Source organism: Lynx canadensis, chromosome D3, assembly GCF_007474595.2.
Source record: "Lynx canadensis isolate LIC74 chromosome D3, mLynCan4.pri.v2, whole genome shotgun sequence".
Lineage (NCBI taxonomy): Eukaryota > Metazoa > Chordata > Mammalia > Carnivora > Felidae > Lynx > Lynx canadensis.
Window position 1 is genome coordinate 74,979,214 of NC_044314.2, and position 27,360 is coordinate 75,006,573.

A 27,360-nucleotide genomic window follows, 5' to 3' on the forward strand; every position below is an offset into this window, starting at 1 on the left:
CTTACCTGTTCTTCTCCAGTCTTCAGTAAGGGTTACATGCAGATGGGGAAAAATTTGCTCACCATCTGTGTTATATCTAATGCCTTAAATACACAATTTCATATACCTAGGCAATGAATAGACCAAGGGGTGGCAAACTGTGGCCCACAGCCTGTTTTGTACAGCCCACAAGCTAAGAACAATATTCGCATTTATAAAGGGTTGTTACACACACATACCCGAGAAGACTATACAACAGAGATGGGACCTGGCCCACAAAGCCTAAAGCATCTACCATCTAGTCCTCTGTGGGAGGAGTGTGCTGAGGCCTATAATAGACAGTGGTTATTTTAAAAGCCCCACCCACCCTCCCAGAGAGAGAGAATCTCCGAAATCTTCCTCTAATAACCCAATCCTGGACTTCACTACCAACTAGTGCTTCCTCCAGCCAAGCCCACCCCCCTCATGCTTCCATTTGGCCTTCCGCCTGCATGAGGGCAGGCTGGACACCACTTTCACAGCTTCTCTTCTCTAGTCACATCACCAGGATGCTCTCCAGCGTTCTCAGGCCTTCCTCTCCTTCACTGTAACAGGGAGACATCCAGGGTCCTTCCCAAAGTCCCAAACCTCTTAGCTAGGGAGCCCACACACTCAAACAGAATGGGGCTCCTGACCCAGCCAACAAAATAATGGGAAGGCCATCTGACTAGATGGCAGAGCAGCTCCAACTTTCCAACCGTCTCAGGGTCCGGGCGGAAAGACATTCCTGGCAGACTCAACATGTGGAAACATACCAGCAAGTCATACCATGGATCAAAAGCTAGCTCCTCCTGAGCGTGTGCCAGGTGCTGGCTCTGTGCTGGCCAAAGCTTCTCTATTTCAATATCATGACAACCCTACAAGAGACGGTTGCTCTCCCTGTTTTTAGGGAGTGGCATGTAGTATCCCAGGGTCACCCACTTATGGGTGCCAACACCAGCCCCGGGTCTGTCTGATCCAGGGCAGAAGCTGCAGACCACTACGTGACAACACCTGAGTAGGAGAACACTGCTGTCAAAGCATACTAAATTTAAAGATTCAGGATTCAATGTCAGAATTTTAAAAACAAAAACTGCACGCCAGATCTCACGAGGGGGCAGAATGACCCCAACTCTGGGAGGCTGCCAATACCAGTTTTCTCTTCCCTGGGGACCGCTCACACACTGTGGGATTCACAAAGGCTATCCTGAAGCCCATCCTTCAGTGCATCCCACATAGCCCTTGAGGGAGACCATGGGTTCAAGAGCCACAGAACCCACACCTGGGATCAACTCTAGACTCTCCATTCACCATTTCACTGCTCTGAACCCAGTTTCCTCCTGTCCAGTGCTTGGCAAATGTTAAGTTTCATTTTCCCCTCTGGGAAGGGCAGACTGAGAAGGAGTTTACAGGGAGGTGGCAGGTGGCTGGCATCAAGAACGGCAAGAGCAAAGAGAGACTTAGACGAGGCACACTTGTGAGAGACTTGGCCTGCTTCTTGGCAACCAGCAAGTTAAGTGCACGCCTCTAGGCATCTGTCCAACGTGGACCCAGCTCCCACTCACACCATCAGCCTGGGCTCAGGCCTCGGGGCCTCTCCCTCCTGTGCAGGGTCCACCCGCCAACCCAGCAACCCCAGAGACCCGGATGACGACCTACGTGAAGAAGGGGATGGGCTGCACCAACTTCAAGTCTGGCTCCTTCTCCCGCACGGTCAACGCTTGCCTCTTCTTCCGCAGCCCCAGGGCCTCCTCTACAATGGCCTTCGTCTCAGCTGCGCTCACTGACACATCATGGATTGACATGTCACTAAAACCATGTAAGACACAGAAATTATAATGTCACAAACTAGAGCCAAGGCTGAAATTTTACAGACAGGGATGCAGTTAAGTTAATATCCTTTAATCTGTATTCATTCTTCTTACAAATAAAATAACCCTTTGAGTCTGGCCTCTAAGGGCAGTAATTAGCATTCTTAATACCCACATACACTAGAAGTGACTAATACCCTTTGTTCCTTCTACAATTCAAAATTGAGCAAAGGGTTTTCATATGTATTAACAATACGACAGTAATGTCAGAAAAGCCACAGAAAAATATAACCTTGCTCTCAATTATGTACAGAGAATTTTAAAAGAACTTTCCTATCCTGTCCTATCCAAAAAAGTCATCAGACCCCCCAAACTCACCAAAGTCCCGTGTATATCCAAACTACAGAAAGGGTGGGTGGGGGCTTTGAGGCCTCAGGTGCCCTCACACAGACACACCTCCACCTGAGGTGGCCCAGCAATACCTGCCCTCCTGCCCAGGGTGTCCTGATGCCTCTCAGCAGGGATCTACCACAAAGTCACTTGCTTATGGATTAATTTTTCCATTTTATCTCTCTCCAAAGACGGTTAACACCATCAGGATAGATATGAACAAGAAGTATAATCTCACAAGGGACAGACAGAGATAAATATCCATCACCAGCTGAGTTCCAAGGGCCAAGGACCAGAGGACAGAGGAGTTGGTTCATCTGGAGGGTTGGGGGAAGAAGACAGCCAGAGTTTGGAAAGCTAACCAAAGGTGACCTGTGAGCTGGAACACAAAGATGGAGCAATGGCACAACAGGTGGAGAGGCGGAAAGATGCCTTCCAGGTGAGGGCATGAGGGAGCCAGGGCACAGGGACAGGTCAGTGCACAACGGGGCCAGGCCTGGAATCTGTTGGGGACCCCAGGGCACTCTTCTCCCCCGGGAGGGAGAAGGGGGAAGCAAGGAGAAGAACCAAGGGGGTCAGACTGTAAAGGACCTCCTAGGTGATGTACTGAGCATGTGCTTTGTCCTGGAGGCAAGGCAGGGGTGGCACAGGGTCAAGGTCATTTCTGGGACACTGAACATGGGAATCACTGGGAGCAAAGCCCTACAAAGGGAAATGGCAAGAAGGCAAGGTGGACAGCAGGTTACTGCAAACATCCAGAGGACAGCTGGTGAATGCCAAGAGCCAGCAGGGCAGTAGGAAAGGAGGGCAGCAGAGAGCCAAGGAGGCACCACCATGATTAAGCATACAGGCAAGTAATAAGCAAGGGCAGGATCAAAGCCAGGCGAGGGGGTACTGCGGGGAATGAAGTGCAGGGGCTCATCTGCCAGAAGGTCAGGACCTGAGAGAAGGCGGTGCACACGCCTCCTGATATCCACCAACCACACATTGCTGGGGGAGGAGGGGTGCAGAACCAGCATAGGAAGAGGCAGGACCCACCATTTAAGGAACATTCGGAGGGAGTCCTTCCGGAGACAAGGCTGTTCTTCAAAGATCTTTTCCTTGAGAACCAGTCCTTTGCTGTACCGGCAGTCCTTCTCCAAAGCTTTGCAGATGAAGTAGAGACATGCTGGCAGGGAAAGAAACAATACGACCTCTGAGCTTGCACCCCAAACCTCTGGCCTTCCCAGTTAACACCAAGAAAATGTCCCTACTCTGGAATGGAAGTAATGATGGTAAACAATAAGGAGATACCACTTTACCTAATTCAATCAGGAAAGATACTGAAAATACTATCACCCACAGTAGATGAGGCAAACCCAAATGCTGCTATGTGAGGACGGACTGTATGATCTTTCTGGAGAACCGGAGGCGTTACACACAAACCCTCGGCCCAACAATCCACCTCTGGGAACTACTGCAAACACCTAAAGGCCCACAGTGATTGGCTATTGGCTAACCGGAAGACAGCCTTCAAAAAAACCAGGAAACCACCCTGCCTCATCAGGGGAGCCTAGTTAAGGAAGGCTTCCCCAATCCACACACTGGGTTGCTGAGCGGCTGCCACACAGATGGTCGAGGGTGTGCTCACTGACCAGAGGGAAGGCCACAGGACAGCATAGGGAGAAGGCAGGAAACCAAACAGGCCACACGGTGTGACTCCATTTGTATACATAATACCAGCTTCTGTTCCGTCTGCTTATCTGTATTTTCCAATTTTCCTCCTTCTCTTTTTCTTTTCTTTAAACTCTTCTTACCAAAAACAGCTACTGCTTGTAATTAAATACATGTACACCATTCATGTCAATGAGCCTCCTCAAATCAATGATCTGGAAAGTCTGTGCCTTCTCCAGCTCCTCCAGGACTAGAGACAATAACAGGCAAAGCAACATAGAGAAAAAATGGGAGGGCGAGAAATCACAAAGCAGAGCTACGATGTGAACTAGGAAAGCCTTTAGCATTTGTAAGTGGGATTAGCCCAACAGACAGGACTGCCATGAGTCCCCAGCAGACTCGGTGCCCGCAGGCCTCACCTGTGAACACACAGGGAAATGGTACAGTGCAGCCAAGTGCCAGCTCTGCTTTTGCTGGGCACTTGGACCACTACCGTGCTCTGCTCAGCTTCGGGATCTGAGTGTGGATGGATTGCAAGACACTCCTATCAAGAATAACCAGACAAAGAAGGAGCCAGGACTAAGGAGGAAAGAAAGAGCAGAAGTAGAGATGTGGGCATGGGAGCTTTGAGAGACAGAAGGAAGTAGTGTCCTCCTAGAGTTCCACAGGAGGAGAAAACAGAGCCTGGTCACAAAGTTCCACAGGTACCACACTGCCCCCCTGCAAGGCACACGAAGGCTGTGCAATCTGTGAGCAGGAAGGGCCCGGGTAGTCCCAGCACAGCACAGCAAGCAGCTGACTGAAGAGCTGCTAGATAGCCCGCAGGCTCCTGCCCCACACAAACAAGAACATGGTCTCTCTGCGACCACAGACACCACAGACACCCAGAGAGAAAACCAAGGAGGCCCTGAGCATTTGACGATGCTGGCTCTCAGCAGGCATTCTGGCTGCAGTAAAGCTCACCGCTCTAGCTGCACTACACCACTGTTCCCACAGAGGGAAGGCCTAGGAAGTCCCAAGGGAACAAGAGGTGGTCAGCAGGCATCAACCCCAAGCACCCTGCCTCCTCATCTCAAGTGGATTAAGTGCCGCTGGGAGTTGATACCACATGCTGCTTTTACTTTGGGGTTTCAGTGAGCATCAGGTCAATCAGGGCAGGGCTCTCCCAGACAGCACAGCCATTCAGTCCCCCAGGCCTGTTTTCCCCCAAGGACAACTTCTCTCACCATGAGAGAGGAGTGCAAAGAACTAAACCAGGTGGCTGGGGAAAAGGAAGGCAGAACACAAGCCTGTCCACCTCAAGGTGGCACCCAAGCTGCTGGAAAAGCTTCCAAGAGGAGCTTAAACACCCTTGGAAGAAGAAGCTGTGAGGGTCCAAAGGTGCCCCACAAGGACTCACATTCTGCTAGTGGGGGGTGAAAACTGCGGCAACCGACAAAACAAGTGCTCTGTCCACCAGCGGACGCACACAAGAACATTCACAGCAGTGAATGCAAAACCTCAACTCTGGAAACGACCCAGTGTACAGGCACAGAATGGTCAAATTGTGTACACACATAACAGATGACAGGGCAATAAAAAGGCCCTAGCGACTGCCTGGGTGCGCTCATGGACAGGAAGACCACAGTCACAGGAGCCAGGCTGTGAAGGGTACATACCGCCATCTGATGCCACATAGAGGAGGCTTGACAACAAGCAGAGCTCATCTCTGGTGAGTGACAAAAGGGAGAAATCAAGATCACCTCCGGGGTGGTAATGACTGGAATGGGACCCAAAGCAGCATGCCTTCTGGGGCTCTAGACACAATCTGCATCTTGATTTGTTTTATGCATACACACTGTGCACTGTGTGTGTGTTCTACTTCAATTAAAGAGCTTTAAAAAGTGGTTGTGAAGAACCAGAGGTGGACAATCGTGAGCAGGGCCTAGTGCTTCTCAAAATAATCCATGCTATTTGTCTTTAGAAAAGGGAAGGGAAAGGGGCGCCTGGGTGGCTCAGTCAGTTAAGCATCTGACTTCGGCTCAGATCATGATCTCACAGTTTGTGGGTTCAAGCCCCGCATCGGGCTCTGTGCTGACAGCCCAGAGCCTGGAGCCTGCTTCAGATTCTGTGTCTCCCTCTCACTCTGCCCCTTCCTGGCTTGCACTCTGTTTGTCTCTCTCAAAAATAAATAAACACTTAAAAAAGGGGGCAGGGGAGGAGCCTCTGCCAGTCAGTCTTCCAGGCTTAGAATGATGGCAAGTGCTCATCAGCATGTTTCTCCTAAAAAGAATAGCAGCTCAGCCACATACAGAGCACCTTCACACACCAGACCAGCCTGCAGCAAACACAGTCAGCTCACAGAGCCCTGGGCTCCCACTGCACTCAGCCCTGCTCTGAGCACTCCTGGAGAGCCTCTTTCCGCTCTGGCCTCAGAGGACACCCAGAGGATGCTAACTCCCAGAACACCTAATCAGTGCCTGCCTCAGGACCAGCCCATGCAAGGGACAGAGGTGTTCTCTGCAGAGCAGATGTCAAGGCTGGAGCAAAGGAGCTTAAGCAATTAGAGGGCAGACTGGGGCTCCATCTGGCAGAGACCTTCCCAGTAGCCCTGCTGCTCTGCAAAGGAAGAGACTGCCTCCAGGAACAGTGAGGTCCCAGCACCAGAAGGAGTCAAGCGGCAGCTGCTAGGCTCTCTGTCAGCAAGTTATAGAAAGAGGTTCTGGCACAGGATGGGACAATGCAAGGATGAAATGAGATAACCAAAGGAAAAACCACTCAGAGAACATGCCACCTATTACTACAATGCTCTTGATAAATCTCATTTGAGTAAGAAAGACACATGCAATAAAGCAGGAATGCAAAGTCATCTCCCTTTCCTGATAGTTAGGCAGAAAGCCCTTCAGTGTTAACCTGGCCTCCAACTTACCCAAGCTGTCCTCCCTCCTCTGTCCCAAAACCACAAGCACATGGGAGAAAGCCATCAAAGCCTGACTCACTTGTGTAATCACTGAGGGTGTACAGGACAGTGATGAGGTTGTCCAAGCAGGGCCAGTGGTCAGGATTGCACCGGAGCCCTTCCTCAAAAGCGTGGCGAGCCAGGGGGACCCGGATGAGCCTCAGGGCCACATGTCCAATTTTATACCAGAGGTTGACATCCGTGGAGTCCAGCATGACTGCCTAGAAGGAGCACAAACAGAGTGTATTCACAGTCAGTCAGCTCTCTTGCTGAACAGGCACCCAGTGGTGATGGGAGGGACATAGCACTGGCCCAGCCACTCAATCTACCCAGAAAAAATGGCAAATACAAGGTACATGAATCAAATGATCAAATTCAGAACATTTTCTTGACATACTTTGTCTCTCTGAACATCTGTATTCCTTACATAACTGATAGATAAAAGAAGTGAAAGTACCATTAAAATAGGTGATCTGTGGGGTATTTCTATTAGATTTAAAATTTTAATTTAATTTAAAAAAAAAAATTTTTTTTAAGTTTATTTATTTTTGAGACAGAGAGAGACAGAGCATGGACGGGGGAGGGGCAGAGAGAGAGGGAGACACAGAATCGGAAGCAGGCTCCAGGCTCTGAGCCATCAGCCCAGAGCCCGACGCGGGGCTCGAACTCACGGACCGCGAGATCGTGACCTGAGCTGAAGTTGGACGCTTAACCGACTGAGCCACCCAGGCGCCCCATAAAATTTTTAATTTAATTTTAAATTGTGGGATCCTAGAAAGATTATAGGCTAGAGACAGACCTCAGTTCACATCCCTGTTTCTACACTGACTAGCAGAGTGATCCCAAGCCTCAGTCCCCTCATCACTAAAATGAAGATGAAGACACCTTCCTGCAAGATGGTGCAGAGTTAGCACATGCATGGAGAGCAGTTCGCATGGTGTAGAGCACATCAGGGGTACCCACCGAGACGGTGACAGTAACACAGAAATCATGGCGATACGGCAATGAGCAGGAGCAGGGTACCAGGGGGCAGGCTGTGCTCTCATAACTTGTGTATGTACCAATTCATTTAATTTTCATAAACACCCTCCTTCTTACTATGCCCACCATCCTGGTATGGACCTGGAGGCCCAGAGAGGGTACGCACACACACCTGAGTGGCAGAGGACGAATGCACATGCGGGCCCCTGCTGTCTCTGAACTCCCTGTTACCACCCGCTGATGAAGGTCTCAGGCACCACAGCTCAGCAATGCGCCACTACAAGTTCTTCTCTTTAGCCAATAAGACCACAACCTCACCCCCTCCACCGAGAGCTTTCAAAAACCCTGAGGGAGCTGAGCGCTGCCAAAACCACACCTCCAAGTAGAATTCCATGGCTGTCTCCAGGTCTTCTCGCTGGGCTGCCAGCTGGGCCAGGTTCTTATATGTGGAATATTTCAGCATCAGCCCAGGGTGCTTCAACCCTTCTTTCTCATCACCAGACGAAACTGCCTATAAACAAAAACAGAGACACCTAGAAGGGACACCTAGGCCTTGAAGCCTCGGCAGGCAGTCAGCAGGATACCTGACTTCCGGGCTGGTCTCTGCCGCAGGCCCTTGGCCCAGTCCGGTGGCACCGTCCATTGGAAAATGAAAGCACTACGCTAGATGTTCTTGGGGGACCCCTCCAGCTCCAAGCAGACAGAGAAGAAAAGTCAGACCACCACAAGGCAGTTTGCAGATAGTCTGGGAACGAAAAGAGACAGGGGAACCCTCCCTATCGCTACAGCCATGCCTGAAAGGTCAAGCCTGGAGCCCACAGCTCCCCCACATCACCAAGCCTGCAGAGGGGGAACAGGGCATGAGGAAGCCACCTAGGGGCAGCAGCAGGATCTGGAGGTGCCTAGGCAGCCAACTAACACATCTCTACACATTCCGCAGCAGGAAGACTATTGGATTAGGAGTCAGGAAGCTAAGCTCCCACCTCTGTAATCATCACATGACTGTGGATAAGTTACCTTAACTAAAAAGTTAGTGCCCCAAGGGCCTCTGATTTATAACAGTAAATCCTACCCTAAGTATCAAAAGTGCAAACGAGACAGGAGAACGTAAAGATTGTAAACGTGCTTTATATAGAAAGTTACTTCACTACAGCTTTTATGAAAACTCTTTGAAAATGCTACAACTTCTAAGACATCCCTGATGAGACAAACTACTGCTCTAACCATGGGACAAGGAGTAAAACATTTTCTAACACAAAAACTCGGTGGCGCAAGGAAATTCTTTCCAGGGGCAGGTCCAAATCCCAGCCTTGTCCTGGGACAGGTCACCCCCACACATCATTCTTCATGGTCAGGACAGATAAGATCTGAGGACATGCACACTTTAGGACACACCCCTTGACTAATCCCAAGAAATCTACCCTAGTGTCTTAAGGAATTGCAACAAGAAGACTGAAAGGCTCAAATCAGGCTTCATTCACGATCTTCTCCTGTCGTCTGGCTTATGCTGCAGAAAGATTCCCAACAACAGGGTGACCAAGGCTGGACACCAGGTACCTTTGCCCTCCAGGTACAGAACTGTTCAAAAGCCCTTTTACAGAAGCTGTGTGAGTCCACCCTGGAGACTAGATAGTAAGTGGTACATCCAGACACAACAGAAGCTCTTGTCACTAACCTCTACTTAACCAGGTGGACTCAGCACCATTCTCCATCCTCCGTGACATGCAGGCTGATGCCACAGGAGACAAAGAGCTCGCCCCAACAAGCCTCCACCAGCATGTATACCAACTAAGCTGTCCGCTTCTTAGGATTCAGCTGTGTTCCATGACCTGTTTATGCCAAGTGTTTGTGCTACTATAACTACATAATTTAGTTTTTAGGTACACCAATGCCTGATGAATGTGAAAACAAACCTTTCTGTATATTTTCTGTACTTTTTGATTGTTTATGGTGACCACCTTTTACTTTTATAAGCCAGGGAGGAGAGTGCTACAGCAGTCATTTAAGACTGAAATTGATATACAGAGAGATGGACACAGCTATGGCTACAAGGCCGACATCCGGCCAGCACCCTTCCGACTCGGTGCTGTGCTCACCTGCTCACACCTCTGAGGCCCACTCTTCTGTGGTCTGAGGGAAGATCCACTCCTGAAACATATCCAGTCCCTGGCCCATGGCTGAAGTTCGGTAAAGTAGAATAAAGTCATTTTCATCTCTGGGCCCTCACTCACTTTCTACTAAAGGGGGAGGTATGGATCGCAATTCCCATGGCCCTAATTCTAAGACGCTATAACCAGCACTAAAGAATCCTGACAAGCTATCCAATTAGGAACATGAACAGATACCTTGAGTAAGAGAAGGGATAGACTCCTCATACTGACAATTAGAACTCAGTTAGCATTTTGCCTCATTAGTGGTAGAAACTATCCAGGGGTAGGGACTTGAGACACAAGCGTTTGTCTTCCTAGAGGTATAGGAGACTGCTCAACTGAAGGACTATGTTCTAGAAAATGTCCATGGATAGCGTCTGTCGGCTTCCTTATTGCATGTCTCTGTGTTTGGTGTTTGGCTACTTGAAAACAAAACCTTTCCTCCTAATGAAATATAATTCTTCTTAAATCAATTTTAAGTTGAGACTCATTTTCAAACCTCCAGGCAACATCTCCACGACCCAGTCAACTCAGGATGAACTCACTCATCACTAGCATGGCCCCAAGGCTGGATCCAGGTCCTGTCCTGCCTGTCCCTCTCTGCCCATAGCCTGTGTCCTCAGCGTGCCTCTGTGTTGTTTTTCCAGCCCTTTCTCCAACTGTTTTTCAAATGCCCACAGAGCATCTACACAGGCTTTCTGAGCTCATGGGCTATCACCCAAAAGGCATTTGCCAAAATGTGTTGCCAACAGGATCATTAAGTATCAGGAAACCATAGGTTCCAATCCTGGCTCTAATGCTTCACTAGTTGGATGGCTTTGAGCTATCAACACTTCACTAAGCCTCCATTTCCACAACTGTAAAACGGGGACAATAGCCCCCACCAACTTGGCAGAGAAGTTGTAAAGAAAATGTAATAAAATAGCCGACAAAGAGTTCTTACTATGCACCAAAAACCACTCTAGATGCTTCACTGAATTCACTCAACCTTCAGGGAATTTACAGCAATCCAACGAGGCTGACACTCTACAGGTGGGAAAGCTGAGGGGCAAAGAGGAGAGTAGTCCAAGGTTGCCCAGCTAAGAAGTGGGAGGGCAGAGGGCAAGCCCACCACCTGGTCTATGGTGCCTCACCTCTCGCAGCAGGCGCGCCTCCAGGAGTTCATGGTAGGCCTTGGCTGACTCCTCAAACCGGTCATGTTTCTGGAGGTCCAGGGCCTTGTGATACAAGGCAAAAGCCTCTGCTTCCTGGGAACCAAGATAAGAGATATTCTCACACAGTATAAAGGTTTGTCATTTTTTAAGCCAAAAGTGTGTGTAAGGGAGACTGCAGTCAAGGCCATGTTAACTGACAGCTATAACCTCTGTAGTGGAAACAATTCTAATACTCCAACCTCCCAGTAGCTCATTACTATGAGAAGAACCCCTCAGGAGTCCCCCAAGGAGACAGGAGCAACACAGGCTCAACTGAGTCTAAGCAATAGCAAAAAACACTGGCCCAGGGACACAGGGTCACAGCAACAGCAAGGTTATAAACTCAGCTGGACCTTTCTGGGTGAAGCTGGGAGAGTGGCCTCACCAGCCATAATAACCCAGTGATTCCTAGAGAATATGGATGGTTTCCATTGTTTTCTCCCTGCCACTCTGCCCTAGCCTCATCATTGCCCAGGGAGGGCGACAACCTCCTCCAGGACAGAGGGGGCACTGGGCAGGCTGGGCCCCACTGACATCCCTTGAGGACCAGGGATAGAGGACTAGCAGACTTTTGAAAGGGCTCCAGACTGCCTTGGTTTCTCCTGTGAAAGAGGAGGCACATGTTTATTCCAGGGAAACCCAAGGCAGGAAGAAGAAGCGAACCACTGCTATACTAAGGCAGGACACCAGTGGAGAGATGGATGGATAGATAGATGAATGGATGGATGGATGGGTGAATGGATGGATGGGAGGATGGGAGGATGGGAGGATGGGAGGAAGGGAGGAAGGAAGGAAGGAAGGAAAGAGGTAGGCTGAAATGGAAGGAATGCCAGGCTTCATAGTAGAGAGGAAAGACCAAGAATCCAGAGAGCTGAAGTTGAACCTGGCCCCCGACCAACGCCATCAAGGCAGCTCCCATCAAGGGCCTCCTCACATTGGAAAGTGAGGACAGTATACCAGGAAACCTCAAAGCACCATCTACCATTAATATGCTACCATCCCTTGGGTGCAATCCCTGAAGCGTGCACAAAGAATGGGTTGCATGGAAAGCTAGCCCCAGCTGGGGAAGCGGGCCCAGGAGCTGGACTGGTCCAAACACTGCTCATAGAATACAGAATTTCTCTTCAGTGTGACCATCTCTAAGTGAAGCAGGTTTAACATGAGATGGAGAACTAACTAGCTATCTTTCAAAATGGGATTTTCCTGTGAAATCCCATTAAGTCACTTGAATGCATTTAAAATGAGGTACCACCTACAGAAATGGAAAGCAAGGTCTACCTGCAGAGGAAGACCATGGATTACATACCTGGGCCTCCTTGGTCTGCGTTTTGTGGCTTTTAAAGCTTCCTTCATGATCATCCTCAACTGTAGAGCTGGCATTTAAGGCTGCAATTCGAATCTAAAAACAGGGATTTGAGGGAGGAAAAAAGTTGCTTTTGAGATGTCACTTGTCTCTTTAACAACCTACAATGAATACAACTCTGCTCTGGCACATAATCTTTTCTACCTCAAACAGCTATGGCCATCTCAGAATCTGAGTAATGAACAACAAATGATCACTGAGAAAAAAAAATAAGGACCAGAACATGTCTGGGGGACCATAACAATCTATCTGGGGAGCATGTCCTGGGTACTGTTCACTGCGTAAGGAACAGACTGGGGACACCCTAGCAATGGCCAGACACAATGGAAGACTCCAACAAAGCATGCTAACTTTGTACCTTTCTTGCAACTGTGATGAGGCCCTGCAAGCCACTCCAACAGAAGGTCAAATATCCTTACCCTCAAATGAGCCAAAAGCTCTCCCAGGAGGAAGGCTGCCCCATATTGAGTGTCACCTAGGAAAATGTCCCACATTCCCAGGAGCAAAGTGACAAAATAACACTGATGCCAGGAAAATAGGCAAGCACCAATCCTTACCATACTCAGAGAGCTTCACGGTTGCCACCGAGCACCACTTCCCATCACTGGCAGGGGTTGTGCCAGTCCACAATCTCCTAGACAGGAAACAAGAGAGACTGAGAGAGGGCCCAGGAAGCACCAGCAACATCATAGTTCCGGGGGCCCACCACAAAGCAGTTCCCAAGTCCAGGGGCCTGACCAGCTCTAAGCACACAGGCTGGTGAGCGACTGCCTTGGGACAGCTGTGATGTCACCCAGGTGCCCAGGCCAGAGCTTCTCTCTAGCCAGATAAGACACCAGGCACAGGGGACACAGAAGAGTGAGACCAACTCCTGCCCCCAGGGCTCACTGCTCAGCAGACACAACAGACCTATAAACAGTTATTTTTTTCAACAGTTGAATGAAACGAAGAGAAACCCAGGCAACGTCTAACAGTGGAAAACAATTCACTTGAAGTGATCAAGGATAGTGATCAGGAATGGACAGCACTGCAGTGAAGGGTGGCGAAACAAAGAGGCAGGGGCGGGGGCGGGGTGGAATGGGGACACGTGCGGGTGCCAGTACAGCCCAGAGTACAATCTTAGAGCAGAGATGGTGTGGATGATGAAAGGATACCATGCGGGGGGAACTAGGAGCTTTATCCTGTTGGCAACGGGAGCCACTGAGAGTTTCTGGGAAAACTAAATTTTAAAAATATAAACGAAAAAATATCAGAGCCAGTCTGAAGACCAGTTTTAGTAGACCAGTTTGAAGTCTGCAAAAAATGACAGAATTAGTGAGGATGTGAGAAATTAGAAGCTCATACATTACTGATAGGAAGGTAAAGTGGGCAGCCACTGTGGAAACCGGTCTGGTAGTTACTCAAAATGTTAAACATGGAGTTACCATATGACCCAGAAATTTCATTCCTAAGTATCTACCCGAGAGAAATGAAACACATGTCCACACCAAAACTTGCTCACAAATGTTCATAGCAGCATTATTCATAACAGCTTCAAGGTGGCAACCGCCCAAATGTCTGTCAACTGATGAGTGGATAAATAAAATGGATGGATATGTAAAATGTGTTATGTTGATTATTCTTCAATCATAAAATAGACTAAAGTACTGATAGCTGCTACAACATGAATCAACCTTGATGCTAAATGAAAGAAGCCAGTCACAAAAGGCCACATGTTGTCTGATTCCATTTACATGCAATGTCTAGAACAGGCAAATCTACAGAAACAGAAAGTGGATAATGGGCAGCAGGAGAGGGGCAAATGGGGAGTAACTACTAATAGGTACAGGATTTCTTTCTAGGGGGATGAAAATGTTCTAAAATTGGTTATGGTGACAGTTACACAACTCTGTGAACACACTGAAAACTACTGACTTACATACCTCACATAGGTGAACTACACGGTATGTGAATTACATGCTGTCATTAAACAAAGAGATGACAGGAACTTGGATGGGGCAGTGGTAGTGGACAGAAGGGACGCACTCCAGGAGGCAGGCTCACAGGACTCAGCACCGGGGAGCCTGGAGGGAACAGAAGGTTTCTGGATAACACCAAGGGTTCTGGCCTGAGGGGCTGGGACAGAGGGCAACCCCAAACAAGCCAGATAGGGCCAAAAAGGAATGAGAAAAAGTCCCATCTGAGATGCTGGCAGAAAGAAGGCCCTGGAAGGATCCAGCAGTGGGAGCAAGCCCAGGCATACAGACTGAATGCACGTTCCACCCCTATAACTTAAAAGGACTGCTACTGTTGCCAACGGCACCACAGCAATGATTTGTAGTAGGGCTTCCACACTGGGTTCTGAGTTCTCCAAGGATTCTTACAAGAAAGGAAGTACAGTCTTTTCACCTACAAGGAAGATTCAAACATACCCTAGGCTAACAGCTAGTTTATCTCCTGGGTTCTATATTTAGGAAAAAAGAATGTTTCTACTAAGTCTGGAAATTGCTGCTTCACCATAAGCTATGCCATGTTAGACACTGTGACCACCACACAATACGGAAAAAAAAAAAGAGAGAGAGAGAGAGACAGTAAAGTAGAAATTATATGATTAAAACTCTGCATCTAAACTATTATTTAAGGGACACCTGGTGGCTTAGTCGGTTAAGTGACTGACTCTTGATTTCAACTCAAGTCATGATCTCACAGTTTGTGAAATGGAACCCTGTAAGATTCTCTCTCCCCCTCTCTGCTCCTCCACTGATTGTGCACTCTCTCTCTCTCTCTTTCTCTCTCTCTCTCTCTCAAAATAAATAAAATCAACAACAACAAAATATACACACATAGAAAACAACACACTTTGGCAAGAACGTAGAGAAATTAGAACCCTCATGCACTGCTGTGGAAAACAGTATGGCAGTTCCTCAAAAATTTAAACCTAAGGTGACCTTATGCCTCAGCATTTCCACGTCTGGGTCTATACCCAAAAGAACTGAAAGCAAGGGTAAACAATTATAAATTGGGGTAAAGAGTGCAGGGAGGGTGGTGCTGACACCTAACCATAGGCCCCCAACCAGCTCCCCACAGGGCAGGTGCTAGCTCCAGGTCACAGCAAGTCTTCCCAGATGCCACCTGAATCCCCATGCAGAAAAAAACGAGAGGAGGACCCAGAGATGGCTGAGGGATCAGGTCTCTGTGTAGCAGCAGTGGGACCCACGTCCATAGGTGGGAGAACATCGGCCCAGGGCCGACCTACTCCTGAAAGAGGAGAGCTTGCCTGTTCTTGCTCAGCAGCACCTAGCAGAAAGGTACCTAACAACTACCGGGATTGTGCCAGATGGGCCGGTACCTTCCCCTGGGGCTTCTGTGTCCCCCAGGACCAGGATGAACTCAGGTTCCATTTCAGAGCTGACAGGAGACACCTCCTCAGGACAGAATGAATGAAAGATAACCAGCCAAGCTGGAGGGAAAACCATGTGCTCCAAGTCAAGAGAGAGGTTTCTGGTCCCACCTGCTGCGTAAGTCCCTGCCCACCCCTCTGCCCACCTGCATCCATAAAGAAAGCCCCTAGACTCCCCTAGTGCTCCCTGGGTACTACAGTCAGGGCCAGGAAACCCTTGAGGAGCCCATGGTGCCAAAGAGAAAATAGAAACTTCAAGCTTCCTAATTGTTTTGAATTGCTAAAATCCATGCTAAAACTCAAGCCAATTGTCCCCGCTGGAAAGGGTTCCTGGGCTAACTTTAACATAATCTAAAAATACAGTACCTTCCACTCCTCTACCTCTATAGTCTATCCCAGACACTTATAAGGCACATTTGCATTATCTCACTTAAACTTAAAACAGCCTCTGGAAAGATTACTGGGCTTAGGGTCCTATTTTTCTTCTAGCACTGTGACTTCAGGCAGGTCAGCCAGTCCCTTATGCCTCAGTTTCCTATTCTGCAAAATGGGTATGATAATGCATATCTCATAAGGCTGGCAGTCGGGAGGGCTGGACACAGATACATACTGGAATTGAGGCATACTTGTAAGTGTTCATACAACATTTCAAGAGGAACCTAAAAAAGTGATCCTCACAAAGACTCATGCACATTAGTCCCAGGAGACCAGCATCCCCTCTGCCATAGCCCCTCAATTCCATCCGATCATTACCACTCTTCCTCAGCCCCCTCAATTCCCAGTAGCAAAATAAAGAATGAGTCAGAATACTGTACTCTAATACACATTGAGAGAACTGTGGAGACTCTGTAACACAGACTGTTTTACTTTACTTTTGCCAAAATAGTACATAGTAATTATTACCTTAAAACTGGCCTTGGATTTTTAAATATCAGTACATATAAGAATTTTTTACCTAAAACATAAAAATAAAGCTTTTCAAAACTGAAAATCTTATACTGATTTAATACAGCAAGAGTACGTTCTAAATTTCTTCTACACAGTCTCACCTATGCACTGGAATTACCCAGTCTCTGGGTCTCTCCCACCTACCAGCCTATAAGCACCTGAATAGTCCTGTCTTTATCTTTTGTACCAACAGAGTACTCCATTAAGGAATGAGCAAGCAAATGAGTGGTATCTAGGCAGCTTGTCTGTTTTAGTAGAAGACATTTAATTTCTCAGTCAAATCTTTCTCAAAGACAAGCATCTGTCACTCACAGGATGCCCCCTTGTAGGGCAAGCCAAGTTGAGAAGCCACATAAAGGAACAGCTCACTGATGGCTTCGGTAACACTGTGAACTGTAACATTCCTGAGTAAAGAGAAGCATTCCCATCTCAACCCAAATGGGACTTCATCAAGGAGCTTCCCCTCTGATGTGGCCCCTACTGCACATGATCATCACACACTGTGTTCTCCATTTATGATTAAAAAAAAAAAAAAAACTTTTAGAAAACGAGGAATGAAAGGAAACTTCCTCAATCTGACAAAGCATTTACCAAAAAAGCTACAGCTAACATTATACTTAACCATAAGACTGAATGCTTTGCCCCCTAAGATAAGGAACAAGGCAAGGACATCCACTCTTATCACTCCTATTCAACAGTATACTAGAAATGCTAGCCACCATAATAAGGCAAGAAAAAGAAATAAAAAAAAGAGATAATTAAAAAGGAAGAAATGAAACTGTCCATATTCACAAATGATGTAATTGTCTACATAGAATATCCAAAAATATCTATAAAATAAAACACTAAGTTTTTTTTTTTTTTTTTTTTTAACACAGAGAGAGACAGAGCATGAACGGGGGAGGGGCAGAGAGAGAGGGAGACACAGAATCGGAAACAGGCTCCAGGCTCTGAGCCATCAGCCCAAAGTCCAACGTGGGGCTCGAACTCACGGACCGCAAGATCGTGACCTGAGTTGAAGTCGGATGCTTAACCAACTGAGGTGCCCCAAAAACCCTAAGTTTAATAAGTATCAAGTGGGTTTAGCAAAGACACAGGATAAAGGTCAACACCCACAAAGTGACTGTATTTCTATACGTTAGCAACAAACAAATGGAGATCAAAATAGAAAAAAAATATGTCACAACAGTTGCAAAAAAATAAATAAGTACAAATCTAAAAAAATATATATGGGGCTCCTGGCTGGCTCAGTAGGTTAAGCATCTGACTCTGGATTTTAGCTCAGGTCATGATCTCATGGATCTCCCTCTCTTTCTCCCCCTCCCCTGCTCGCTCACATGCACACACATGCACATTCTCTCTAAAATAAAATAAAATATGCTATGGAATTAAAAAAATATACACCAAATAACATAGCAACCAACTCTCTGCAACAAAAACCACAGGAGATGCTAGGACACATAAATAAAAATGCACTAATAATAAGAAATTTGGCTCACCACTCTCAGTATGAGACAGGCCAAATGGAGAAAAAAAAAAATAAGTTAAGGAGATAGAAGATCTAAACGACAAAACAATTACAGAACTTACAGATGTATATCACTCTATACCCAGCTAACATAGACTACACATTCTCCAGTGCTCACAGCATGTTCACAGACTTCTCTGAAGTCACAGAGAAAACATCTTTATAAAGTACAATTAAATCTTAAAATATCTCTGATCACAATAAATTAAAACTGGAATTTAATAATACTACAACCACCACCATGAACAACACCAAAGACAGATCCTTCTATCTAAAAATTTAAGAACCTCCACAACTTTTGGATGAAAGGAAATGCAATTAAAATTGGAGAAATTTTAATGAAATACTAACAATAAAAACACAAATACTCATATATGTGAAAACACAATAAAATCATCTAAGGATGGGGGGGAATCGTATTATTATCTCCAAAGAAGAGAAAGCCTTTAACAAAATTCAACACCCCTGATGATAAAAAGCACTCAAGAAAATAAAAATTGAAGGATACTTTGTTATATACATTAGTCCTAAAACCAAAATCTTACTTAATGGAGAAACACTAAAGGCATTTCCATCAATATCAGGAACAAAGTAAGGATGCCCATTATGTCTGCTACTATCCACCACTGTACATAGTTTATTAGCATTGCCATAAGAAAAGGGAAACCATTTAGAGGTATAAGAATGGGTAAAGAAGAAGTAAAACAATCTTTAATTTCAGACAATATAATAAAATACCTGGAAAACCCCAACACCAACGATAAAACTTAATAATAAAAGAACTCAATGAAGTAGCATGATAGAAAATTAACATAGAAAAATCAATAGTGTTCACATAAAAAATAAACAGAAGACATTATGATAGAGAAAAATCCTGTTTATAGTAACAAGATGATTAAATATTTAGAAATTAAGTTAACAAGAAATGTGCAACCTATGCAAGGAAAATCTTAAAACACTACCAAAAGACACTAAAGTTGAACAAATGGAATGACAATCTAAGACATTCTTAGACAGAACTCAATATTATAAAGATGTCAGTTCTCCCTAAGTTAGTTTATAAAATCAATGCAATACAAATAAAAGTATCAACAAGATACTAGACAAGTTGACATATAGACAAGTTTTCATATAGAAAAACAAGCATGTAAGACAGCTAGGAAAACAGTGAAGAAGAAGAGCTACAAGAGGGGGATAAGCCCTACCATTAAAGAATACTGTATAAAGCCTTAGTACTTAAAAGAGTAGTACTGATACATGCATGATACAGAGATCATGCCCAAACTCAAGTACATATGAAAATTTTAAATATGGCAAAGGTGGGGGCACCTGGGCAGCTCAGTTGGCTGAGTGTCCAACTCTTGATTTTGGCTGAGGTCATGGTCTCAGGGTTCTTGAGATCGAGCCCAGCATCAGATCAGACTCTGCACTAACAGCGCAGAGCCTGCTTGAGATTCTCTCTCTTCTTCTCTCTCTGCCCCTCCCCCCCACATGCAGGCCCATGTGCGCGCGCGCGCGCGCGCGCGCGCGCGCACACACACACACACTCTCTCTCTCTCTCTCTCTCTCTCACACAAAATAAATAAACATTAAAAAAAAATAAAATAAAAATAAAATATGAGAGGGGCACCTAGTTGGCTAAATCAGTCAAGCATCTGACTCTTTTGATTTTGGCTCAGGTCATGATCTCACAGTTGGTGAGAATGGGCTCCAGGGTCAGGCTCTGCACTGCCAGTGCAGAACCTGTTTGGGTTTCTCTCTCCCTCTCTCTCTCCCTCTCCCCTCCACCTGCTCTCTCTCTCTCACAATAAACATTTAAAAATAATGATAAAGGGTGCCTGGGTGGCTCAGTCGGTTAAGTGTCCGACTTCAGCTCAGGTCATGATCTCACCAGTTGTGAGTTTGAGACCCTCCCACATCCAACTCTGTGCTGACAGCTCAGAGCCTGGAGCCTGCTTCAGATTCTGTGTTTCCCTCTCTCTGCCCCTCTGCCACTCACACTCTGTCTCTGTCTCTATCTCAAAAATAAAAATACACATTAAAAAAAATTTTTTTTTTAATTTTTTTTTTCAACGTTTATTTATTTTTGGGACAGAGAGAGACAGAGCATGAACGGGGGAGGGGCAGAGAGAGAGGGAGACACAGAATCGGAAACAGGCTCCAGGCTCTGAGCCATCAGCCCAGAGCCCGACGCGGGGCTCGAACTCACGGACCGCGAGATCGTGACCTGGCTGAAGTCGGACGCTTAACCGACTGCGCCACCCAGGCGCCCCAAAAAATTTTTAATAATAAAATAAAATATAGCAAAGGTAGTATCTCAAATCACTGGGGTCAAAATGAACTCTGTAGTAAGACTTGCTCGGAAAAATTGGTAACCATTTGGAAAAGGATAAAATTAGATCCTTACCTCACCCCATATACATAAATAAACTCCAAATGGATTAGGGATCTAAATGAAAACCAAAGGAACCATACAAATACTAGAAGAAAATATGGATGAGTCCCTCTTTAACTTTGTATATGGAAAGGCTTCCTCACCATGATTTAAAATCCAAAGGCAGTGAAAAAAAGATTAATATATTTAACTACATAAAAATGGTTTTAAATTTTGGGGTGCCTGGGTGGTCAGTCGATTAAGCGTCAGACTTCGGTTCAAGTCATGATCTCCTGGTTCATGAGTTCTAGCCCCACATAGGGCTCTCTGCTGTCAGCACAAAGCCCACTTCAGATCCTCTGTCCCCCCTCTCTGCCCCTCCCCCACTCGCACTCGGTCTATCTCTCTCTCTCTCAAAAATAAATAAACATTTAAAAAAATTAAAAAAAAAAAGATTTGTGGTTATCAGAGGTAGGGGAGGGAAGTGGAGAGAATTGGATGAATGCGGCCAGAAGATACAAACTTCCAGTTATAAGTAAGTACTAGGGATAACTATAGTTAACACTGCTGTATGGTATATTTTGAAAGTTAAGAGAGTAAATTCTAAGAGTTCTTATCACAAGGGAAAAACATTTTTTCTTTTTTTTTTTTTTGTATCTATATGAGATGAGATGATGGATGTTAAAACTTATTATGGTAATCATTTCACAATACATACAGGTCAAGTCATTATGCTATATACCTTAAACCTGAATAGTGCTATATGTCAATTATACTTCAATAAAATTAAAAAAAATTTTAATTAGAAAAAAATTTTTAATCAGAAAAAAGAAGTCATAAGTCAACTGATAAACTGGAAATATTTGCAACATATACTGTAGACAAATACATAAAGAGCTCTTAAAAACTTAATAGACACAGCATTATTCACAATAGTCAAAAGGTACAAGCAACCAAGTAAGTGCCCACTCATAGATGAATGGAGAAACAAAATGTGGTATATAAATACAATGCAGTATTATTCAGCCTTAAAAAGGAAGGACATTCTGACACATGCTACCACACGGATGAACCGTGAAGACATTATGCTTAGTGAAACAAGCGAGCACAAAATGACAGTGTATGATTCCACTTACGTGAGGTACCTAAAGCAGTCAAATTCATAGAGACAGAAAGTAATATGGTGGTTGCCAGGGGCTGGGGGAGGGGAGGAACAGGGAGTGTTTAACAGGTACAGGGTTGTAATTTCAGAAGATGGAAAAATGTTCTGGAGGTGGATGGTGGTAATGGTTGCATAACAGTGTTGATGTCTTAATGTCATCAAACTGTACACTTAAAAGTACTTCAAAAATTAAATTTCACATTAAGTATGTTATACAATAAGCAAAGAAAAAAAAACTAGAAAAATAGGGAAAATAAGTAAACAATCAACAAAAACAGACATTCAACTGGCTATCAAACATATGAAAAAATGCTCACACCCGCTTATAATTAGAGAAATGCAAATTAAAACAACACTGAGACACTATGTCTATCATACTGTCACTATCACTGGCAAAAATTAAAATTAATGGGAAAAAAAGCAGGAAGGGAAACAAACCACAAGAGACTCTTAATGATAGAGAACAAACTGAGGGTTGATAGCGGGGGGGTGGGGGTGGGGGCGGCGGTGGTATTAAAAAGGGCACTTGGAGTGCCTGCATGGCTCAGTCAGTTAAGCGTCCGACTCCAGCTCAGGTCATGATCTCAGGGTTGGTGAGTTTGAGGCCCACGTCAGGCTCTGTGCTGACACCTTAGTGCCTGAAGCCTGCTTCAGATTGTGCCTCCTTCTCTCTCTGTCCCTTCCCAGTTTGTGCTCTGTCTTTCTCTCTCTCTCTCTCTCTAAAGTAAATAAACATTAAAAAATTTTAAAAACAAAAAGGGCACCTGTTGTGATAAGCACTGGATGTTGTATGTAAGTGATGAATCATTTAATTCTACTCCTGAAACCAATATTGCACTGTATGTTAACTAACTAAAATTCAAAGTCATTAAATTAAAGTTAACAAATTTTAATTGTTGGAGAGGTTGTCAGGAAACAGGCATTATTTTCATACACTGTTGATTGGAATGCCAACTAGCACAACCACTCTCGAGGGGAATTTGACAAGAGCTAACAAGACTACAAATGCCCTGACGTTTCAATCCAACAACTCCACTTCTAGGAATCAATCTTGAAGATGTACCTCCAATAATATGAAATACATACACACGGGGTTATTCATTCCAACATTGTTTCTAATTTCAAGAGACTGGAAACAACCTAAATGACTACAGATAGTGTAGTGGATGAATAAACTATGGTACATCCACACGATGAAGTAATATGTAGCTGTAAAAATTAATGAGGAAATGTTTATAGAGCATTATTCATAATAACCAAAAATAGAAATAACCCAAATGTCCATCAACTGACAAATGGATAAATAAAAAGTAATGAACACTGACAACAGGATGAACCATGAAAACATTATGCTAAGTGAAAGAAGCCAGTCACAGACCACATCTTGCATGATCCCATTAATAAGAAATATCCAGGAAAGGCAAATCTATATAGACAGAAAGTATTTGTGACCACCTCGACATAGGGGGGAGACAGTGAGAAGTTTTCTAACAGGTACAGGGTTTCTTTTTGGGGTGACAAAATGCTCTAAAATTGATTGTGGTGATGCTCACACAACTCTATGAATATTAAAAACCACTGAATTGTATGTAAAGTTTATCTCAATAAATAGGCAAATTTTATCTCAATAAAACTTTTTAAAAATGAATTAAGATCTCTATGAACACATACAGGAGGATTTTCAAGACATTGTTAAGTGACAAAAGGAAACACAATTATCTTTAGCATGCCACCTTTCATATATAAAAGAAGAGGAGCTAAGAAATTACATGACCATCTATTCATTTGTGCAAAAGAAAGGATAATCCAGACACCAAAGAGATCAGTTAGCTGCAGGGGATAAGTGGGAAAGGGGTGAAAGGTGGAGGAGAACAGGGACAAGGTGGCAGGAGCGGGAGAGTGAGTGACACTTTCCAGAGTATACCTTTGTTACAGTTCTTTCTTACTCTTAGAAGCACAGTCATGTTTCCCACTCGAAAAAATAATTAAAACCAACTAAGTTCCAGGGGGAACCCAAAATGTAATATAAACATTAACAATGAACCTACTGCATTACAAATTACATAACCACACTGAAGGGCATAACAAAGAATTACGATTCCAGAGTAGGGGTAGAGAGTACACAAGATAAGCCTGGAACAGGGGCGCTTGGGTGGCTCAGCTGGTTAAGTGGGTTAAGCAACCAACTCTTGATTTAGACTCAGGTCATGATCTCGCAGTTCGTGATCCAAGCCCTGCGTAAGGCTCTGCGCTGAGAGTGCAGAGCCTGCTTGGGATTCTCCCTCTCCCTCTCTCTACCCCTCCCCTGTGCTCATGCTCTGTCTCTCTCTCTGCCTCAAAATAAATAAACAAACATGAAAAAGAAATTAAAAAAAAAGATAAGCCTGGAACATCTTGTGGTGCCAGAAAATAAGTAAATCCTCCAAAAAAATGGTGAGGATCCATTGACACAGATGCTTACTAACTAGAAAGAGAAAGATAGTAACTTTATAGTATAGAAACCTAGCAGATACCAACTAAACCAAGCAATCAAGACAAACATCACCAGTAATAAGACCTATCAGCATCTTGAACTCCTTGATATGACACACTGAGGACAACACAATGCTTGTATCATTCTGGCCAAAAATGCATGGCCTCACTCCAATCACGAGAAAATATGAGACAAATCCAAGTTGAAGGATATTAGACAAAATAACTGATCAGTACTCTTGAAAAATGTCAAGACCAAGAAAGACAAGACTAAGTAATTAAGGATGAAGGAGCAGTTACTAAATGCAATGAGAAGTTAGATAGGATCACAGAATGAAAAACAGAACATTGTGCAAAACTGGTGATATTCAAACTAGGTTAATGGCTGAGTTAATAAAACTGCACCAGTATTAGTTTCCTGTTCTTGATAGTTCCATCATGATTATGTAAGATGTGAATATTAGGGAAAGGAGGGTGATGGACAGAAGGAAACTCTGTATTATTGTTGCAACTCTTCTCTAAACCTAAAATTAGTTTAAAATAAACAATATAAAAAGAAATAGCCACTTGAGATTATGTATTCATCATCTGTAAGGACTGTGAGGATGGGGACCATGTCTGTATTGTTCACCACAAACCCCAGAAACCCACTAGCAGGAGGAAAAAAAAAAAAAAGCAGCTATTGAATAAAGAAAGAAAATATCTATTCATTTCTCAGCCTCCCAGCCCAGCAATCATATTATCCCAGAATAGCACATTCAGGAGTTTAACCTCACAAATTTCCAAACTCTTTGGGCTATGGTTTCCACAACCTTAAGAACACATAAAGAACAGCACACATTGAGTACCTCGGCACCCTGACCCAGTCAGTGATAAGCAGTGGTGTTTCCTGACATGCTCTGGTCTGGGAGTCAGGAGGCCTAGGTCTTGGGCCACATTGTGGCACTACCTGGCTGTGACATAAGAGGCCCCTCGCTGGGTCCCACTTTCCTCTACCCTAGGAGGCTTTCGCCTACTGTGTTCATACAGCCCAGGAGCAAAGAATGGTTTTGACATTTTTAAATGGATGAAAAAATTTGTGACACATGAAAATTATATAAAAATTACATAAAATTCAAATTTCAGTGTCCATAAATAAGGTTTTATTGGAATACTGCCACTGGTGTACCTATTGTCTCTGCATGTATCCACTACACAATGCCAGAACTGAGTTGGGGTGCCTGGGTGGCTCAGTCCATTGAGCATTAAGCATCGACTTCAGCTCAGGTCATGTCTGGTCATGATCTCACAGTTCGTGAGTTCGAGCCCCACATTGGGCTCTGTGCTGACAGCTCAGAGCCTGGAGCCTCCTTCAGATTCTGTGTCTCCCTCTCCCTCTGCACGCCACCCCCAGGCCCCCGGCCGGCGCACCCGCTCTCTCGCTCTCCCTCAAAAATAAATAAACATTAAAAAAAAATTAAAAAACAAAAACAATGCCAGAACTAAGTAGACAGAGCAGGCCTCCTATGCTAAGCCTAAAATACTATTACAATTATGTTTATTACATTCACAACATACTATGATATAATTACATGTTAATATTATAAATATTATTACACTTACAACTGAAGTTTGCCAACCTCTGAAGGAAGTCTTTGACCCAGAGATCCATAGTAACACAGGCCCCAAAGAGTTAAGTGGCTCCAAAGTCACTTGGGCAAGACACCTGAGAGTGTCAGTAGACTCTATCTAGCCAAGGTCCTCCTCCTCCTCCTGGGAGGCAGTGCAGTCAAGATATTCAGTCTGGCTGGCTCAGTCGGTAGAGCATGCAGCTCTTGATCTCGGGGTTGAAAGTTCCAGCCTCATATTGGGTGTCGAGATGACTAAAAAATAAAATCTTAAAAAAAAAAAATATTTTTGTCTAGACTTCGTCTGACCCACTAGTTAGCTAGCTGACTCTGAACAAGTCCCTTCCCCTCGCCTCGGTCTCAGTTTCCACCCGTGTAAATGGCGCTAATAACAGCACTCACCTCGCAGGGCTGCTGTGAAGGTGAAGAGAAAGGACGTCAGTAGAGGGTTAGCACCGGGCTCAGCACCCGGCGGACGTAAAATCAATGGTGGCTTCTGCTGCTGTCACTGAAAACCACTCCCGAGACTGGAGCCCCGTCCTAGGCACCCGAGGATGGCGACCATGGCCCTGAAGAGGCCCACGAGACAGCCTGGAGGCCGGGCCTCACCGCTCCCGCTCTCTGGCCTCGGTTTCCCCGACTGTGCCACTCAGACTACCAGAGGCGCCCCCTGCGTCGACACCAGCCTCGGCCCGTCCGCCCGCCGCCCCTCAAGCTCGGGCCCCCGCTGCTGCCGCTGGTTCGGCAGAGCCGCACCCCCACCAGAGGGATGCCCCCAAACCTGCAGTCCTGGAACTCACCAGGCGTCTCCACGGCAACGGCCTGCCTGCCGCGACCCCCGAGCCGGCTGGCCGCCCGCCTGACAATAAGGCGCGTTCCCATTGGCTCCGTTGCCGGCTCCGTTAGCCAATCAGTGAGGGCGCACGCGCTGCTCGCCCGCCGCGCAGGCTCTCGTGGACCCTGCGGGCTGCAAACAGCCTAGCGCGGGAGTGTAAACCTTCCAGGTCCTTGCTTTTTGGTACTCGAACTATTGTGGACTCGGAGCGCCAGCTTGCAGTCGGACTCCACGCCCCATCGCTTGTAATATTTGGGAAGCGCCGAGTTCGGTGCCCGGCCCTGAGCAGTAGCTAAATGACGACTTTTTGAGAAAGACTTCACAGCCTTTCCAGCCTTTCTTGATTCCAGCAACCATGATTTAAACAGGAATGAAGGTTATGGCTTTCTCTTTGACCTTACATAAAGATGGTAACATCATGGTGAAGAATTCAAAGCGCCAGTTCAGAACAATAAAGCCTTAGTGATACCCGGGAGTTTCAAAAAGAATTGAGTCACAAACCTTGACTTTGCCTTGGAGGGAGGGGCAGTGGACAGAGGCATAAACAGACGGTTTGAAAGTTTTATGGATAACACCCAT

At 45.5% G+C, this 27,360-nt stretch overlaps 1 protein-coding gene across 5 annotated transcripts in view; it reads right to left on the bottom strand.

Annotated features, from left to right (window-relative positions):
- CABIN1 (calcineurin binding protein 1) overlaps window positions 1-26,796 on the bottom strand; it is a 153,550-nt gene extending 126,754 nt beyond the window's left edge. The window contains exons 1-9 of one of the 5 annotated variants that reach the window (XM_030336044.1): window positions 26,349-26,591; window positions 25,942-26,215; window positions 13,034-13,110; window positions 12,420-12,512; window positions 11,054-11,167; window positions 8,147-8,281; window positions 6,830-7,010; window positions 3,237-3,366; window positions 1,657-1,806 (exon numbers count right to left, since the gene is read on the bottom strand). In XM_030336044.1, the coding sequence (XP_030191904.1) occupies window positions 1,657-1,806; window positions 3,237-3,366; window positions 6,830-7,010; window positions 8,147-8,281; window positions 11,054-11,167; window positions 12,420-12,512; window positions 13,034-13,036 (806 nt within the window). In that variant the 5' untranslated portion in view covers window positions 13,037-13,110; window positions 25,942-26,215; window positions 26,349-26,591. Of the gene's footprint in view, window positions 1-1,656; window positions 1,807-3,236; window positions 3,367-6,829; window positions 7,011-8,146; window positions 8,282-11,053; window positions 11,168-12,419; window positions 12,513-13,033; window positions 13,111-25,941; window positions 26,216-26,348; window positions 26,592-26,746 lie in introns of those variants that run through there. The other 4 variants (XM_030336043.1, XM_030336046.1, XM_030336045.1 and 1 more) reach the window with 4 other exon arrangements.
- Window positions 26,797-27,360: the final 564 nt, after the last annotated feature.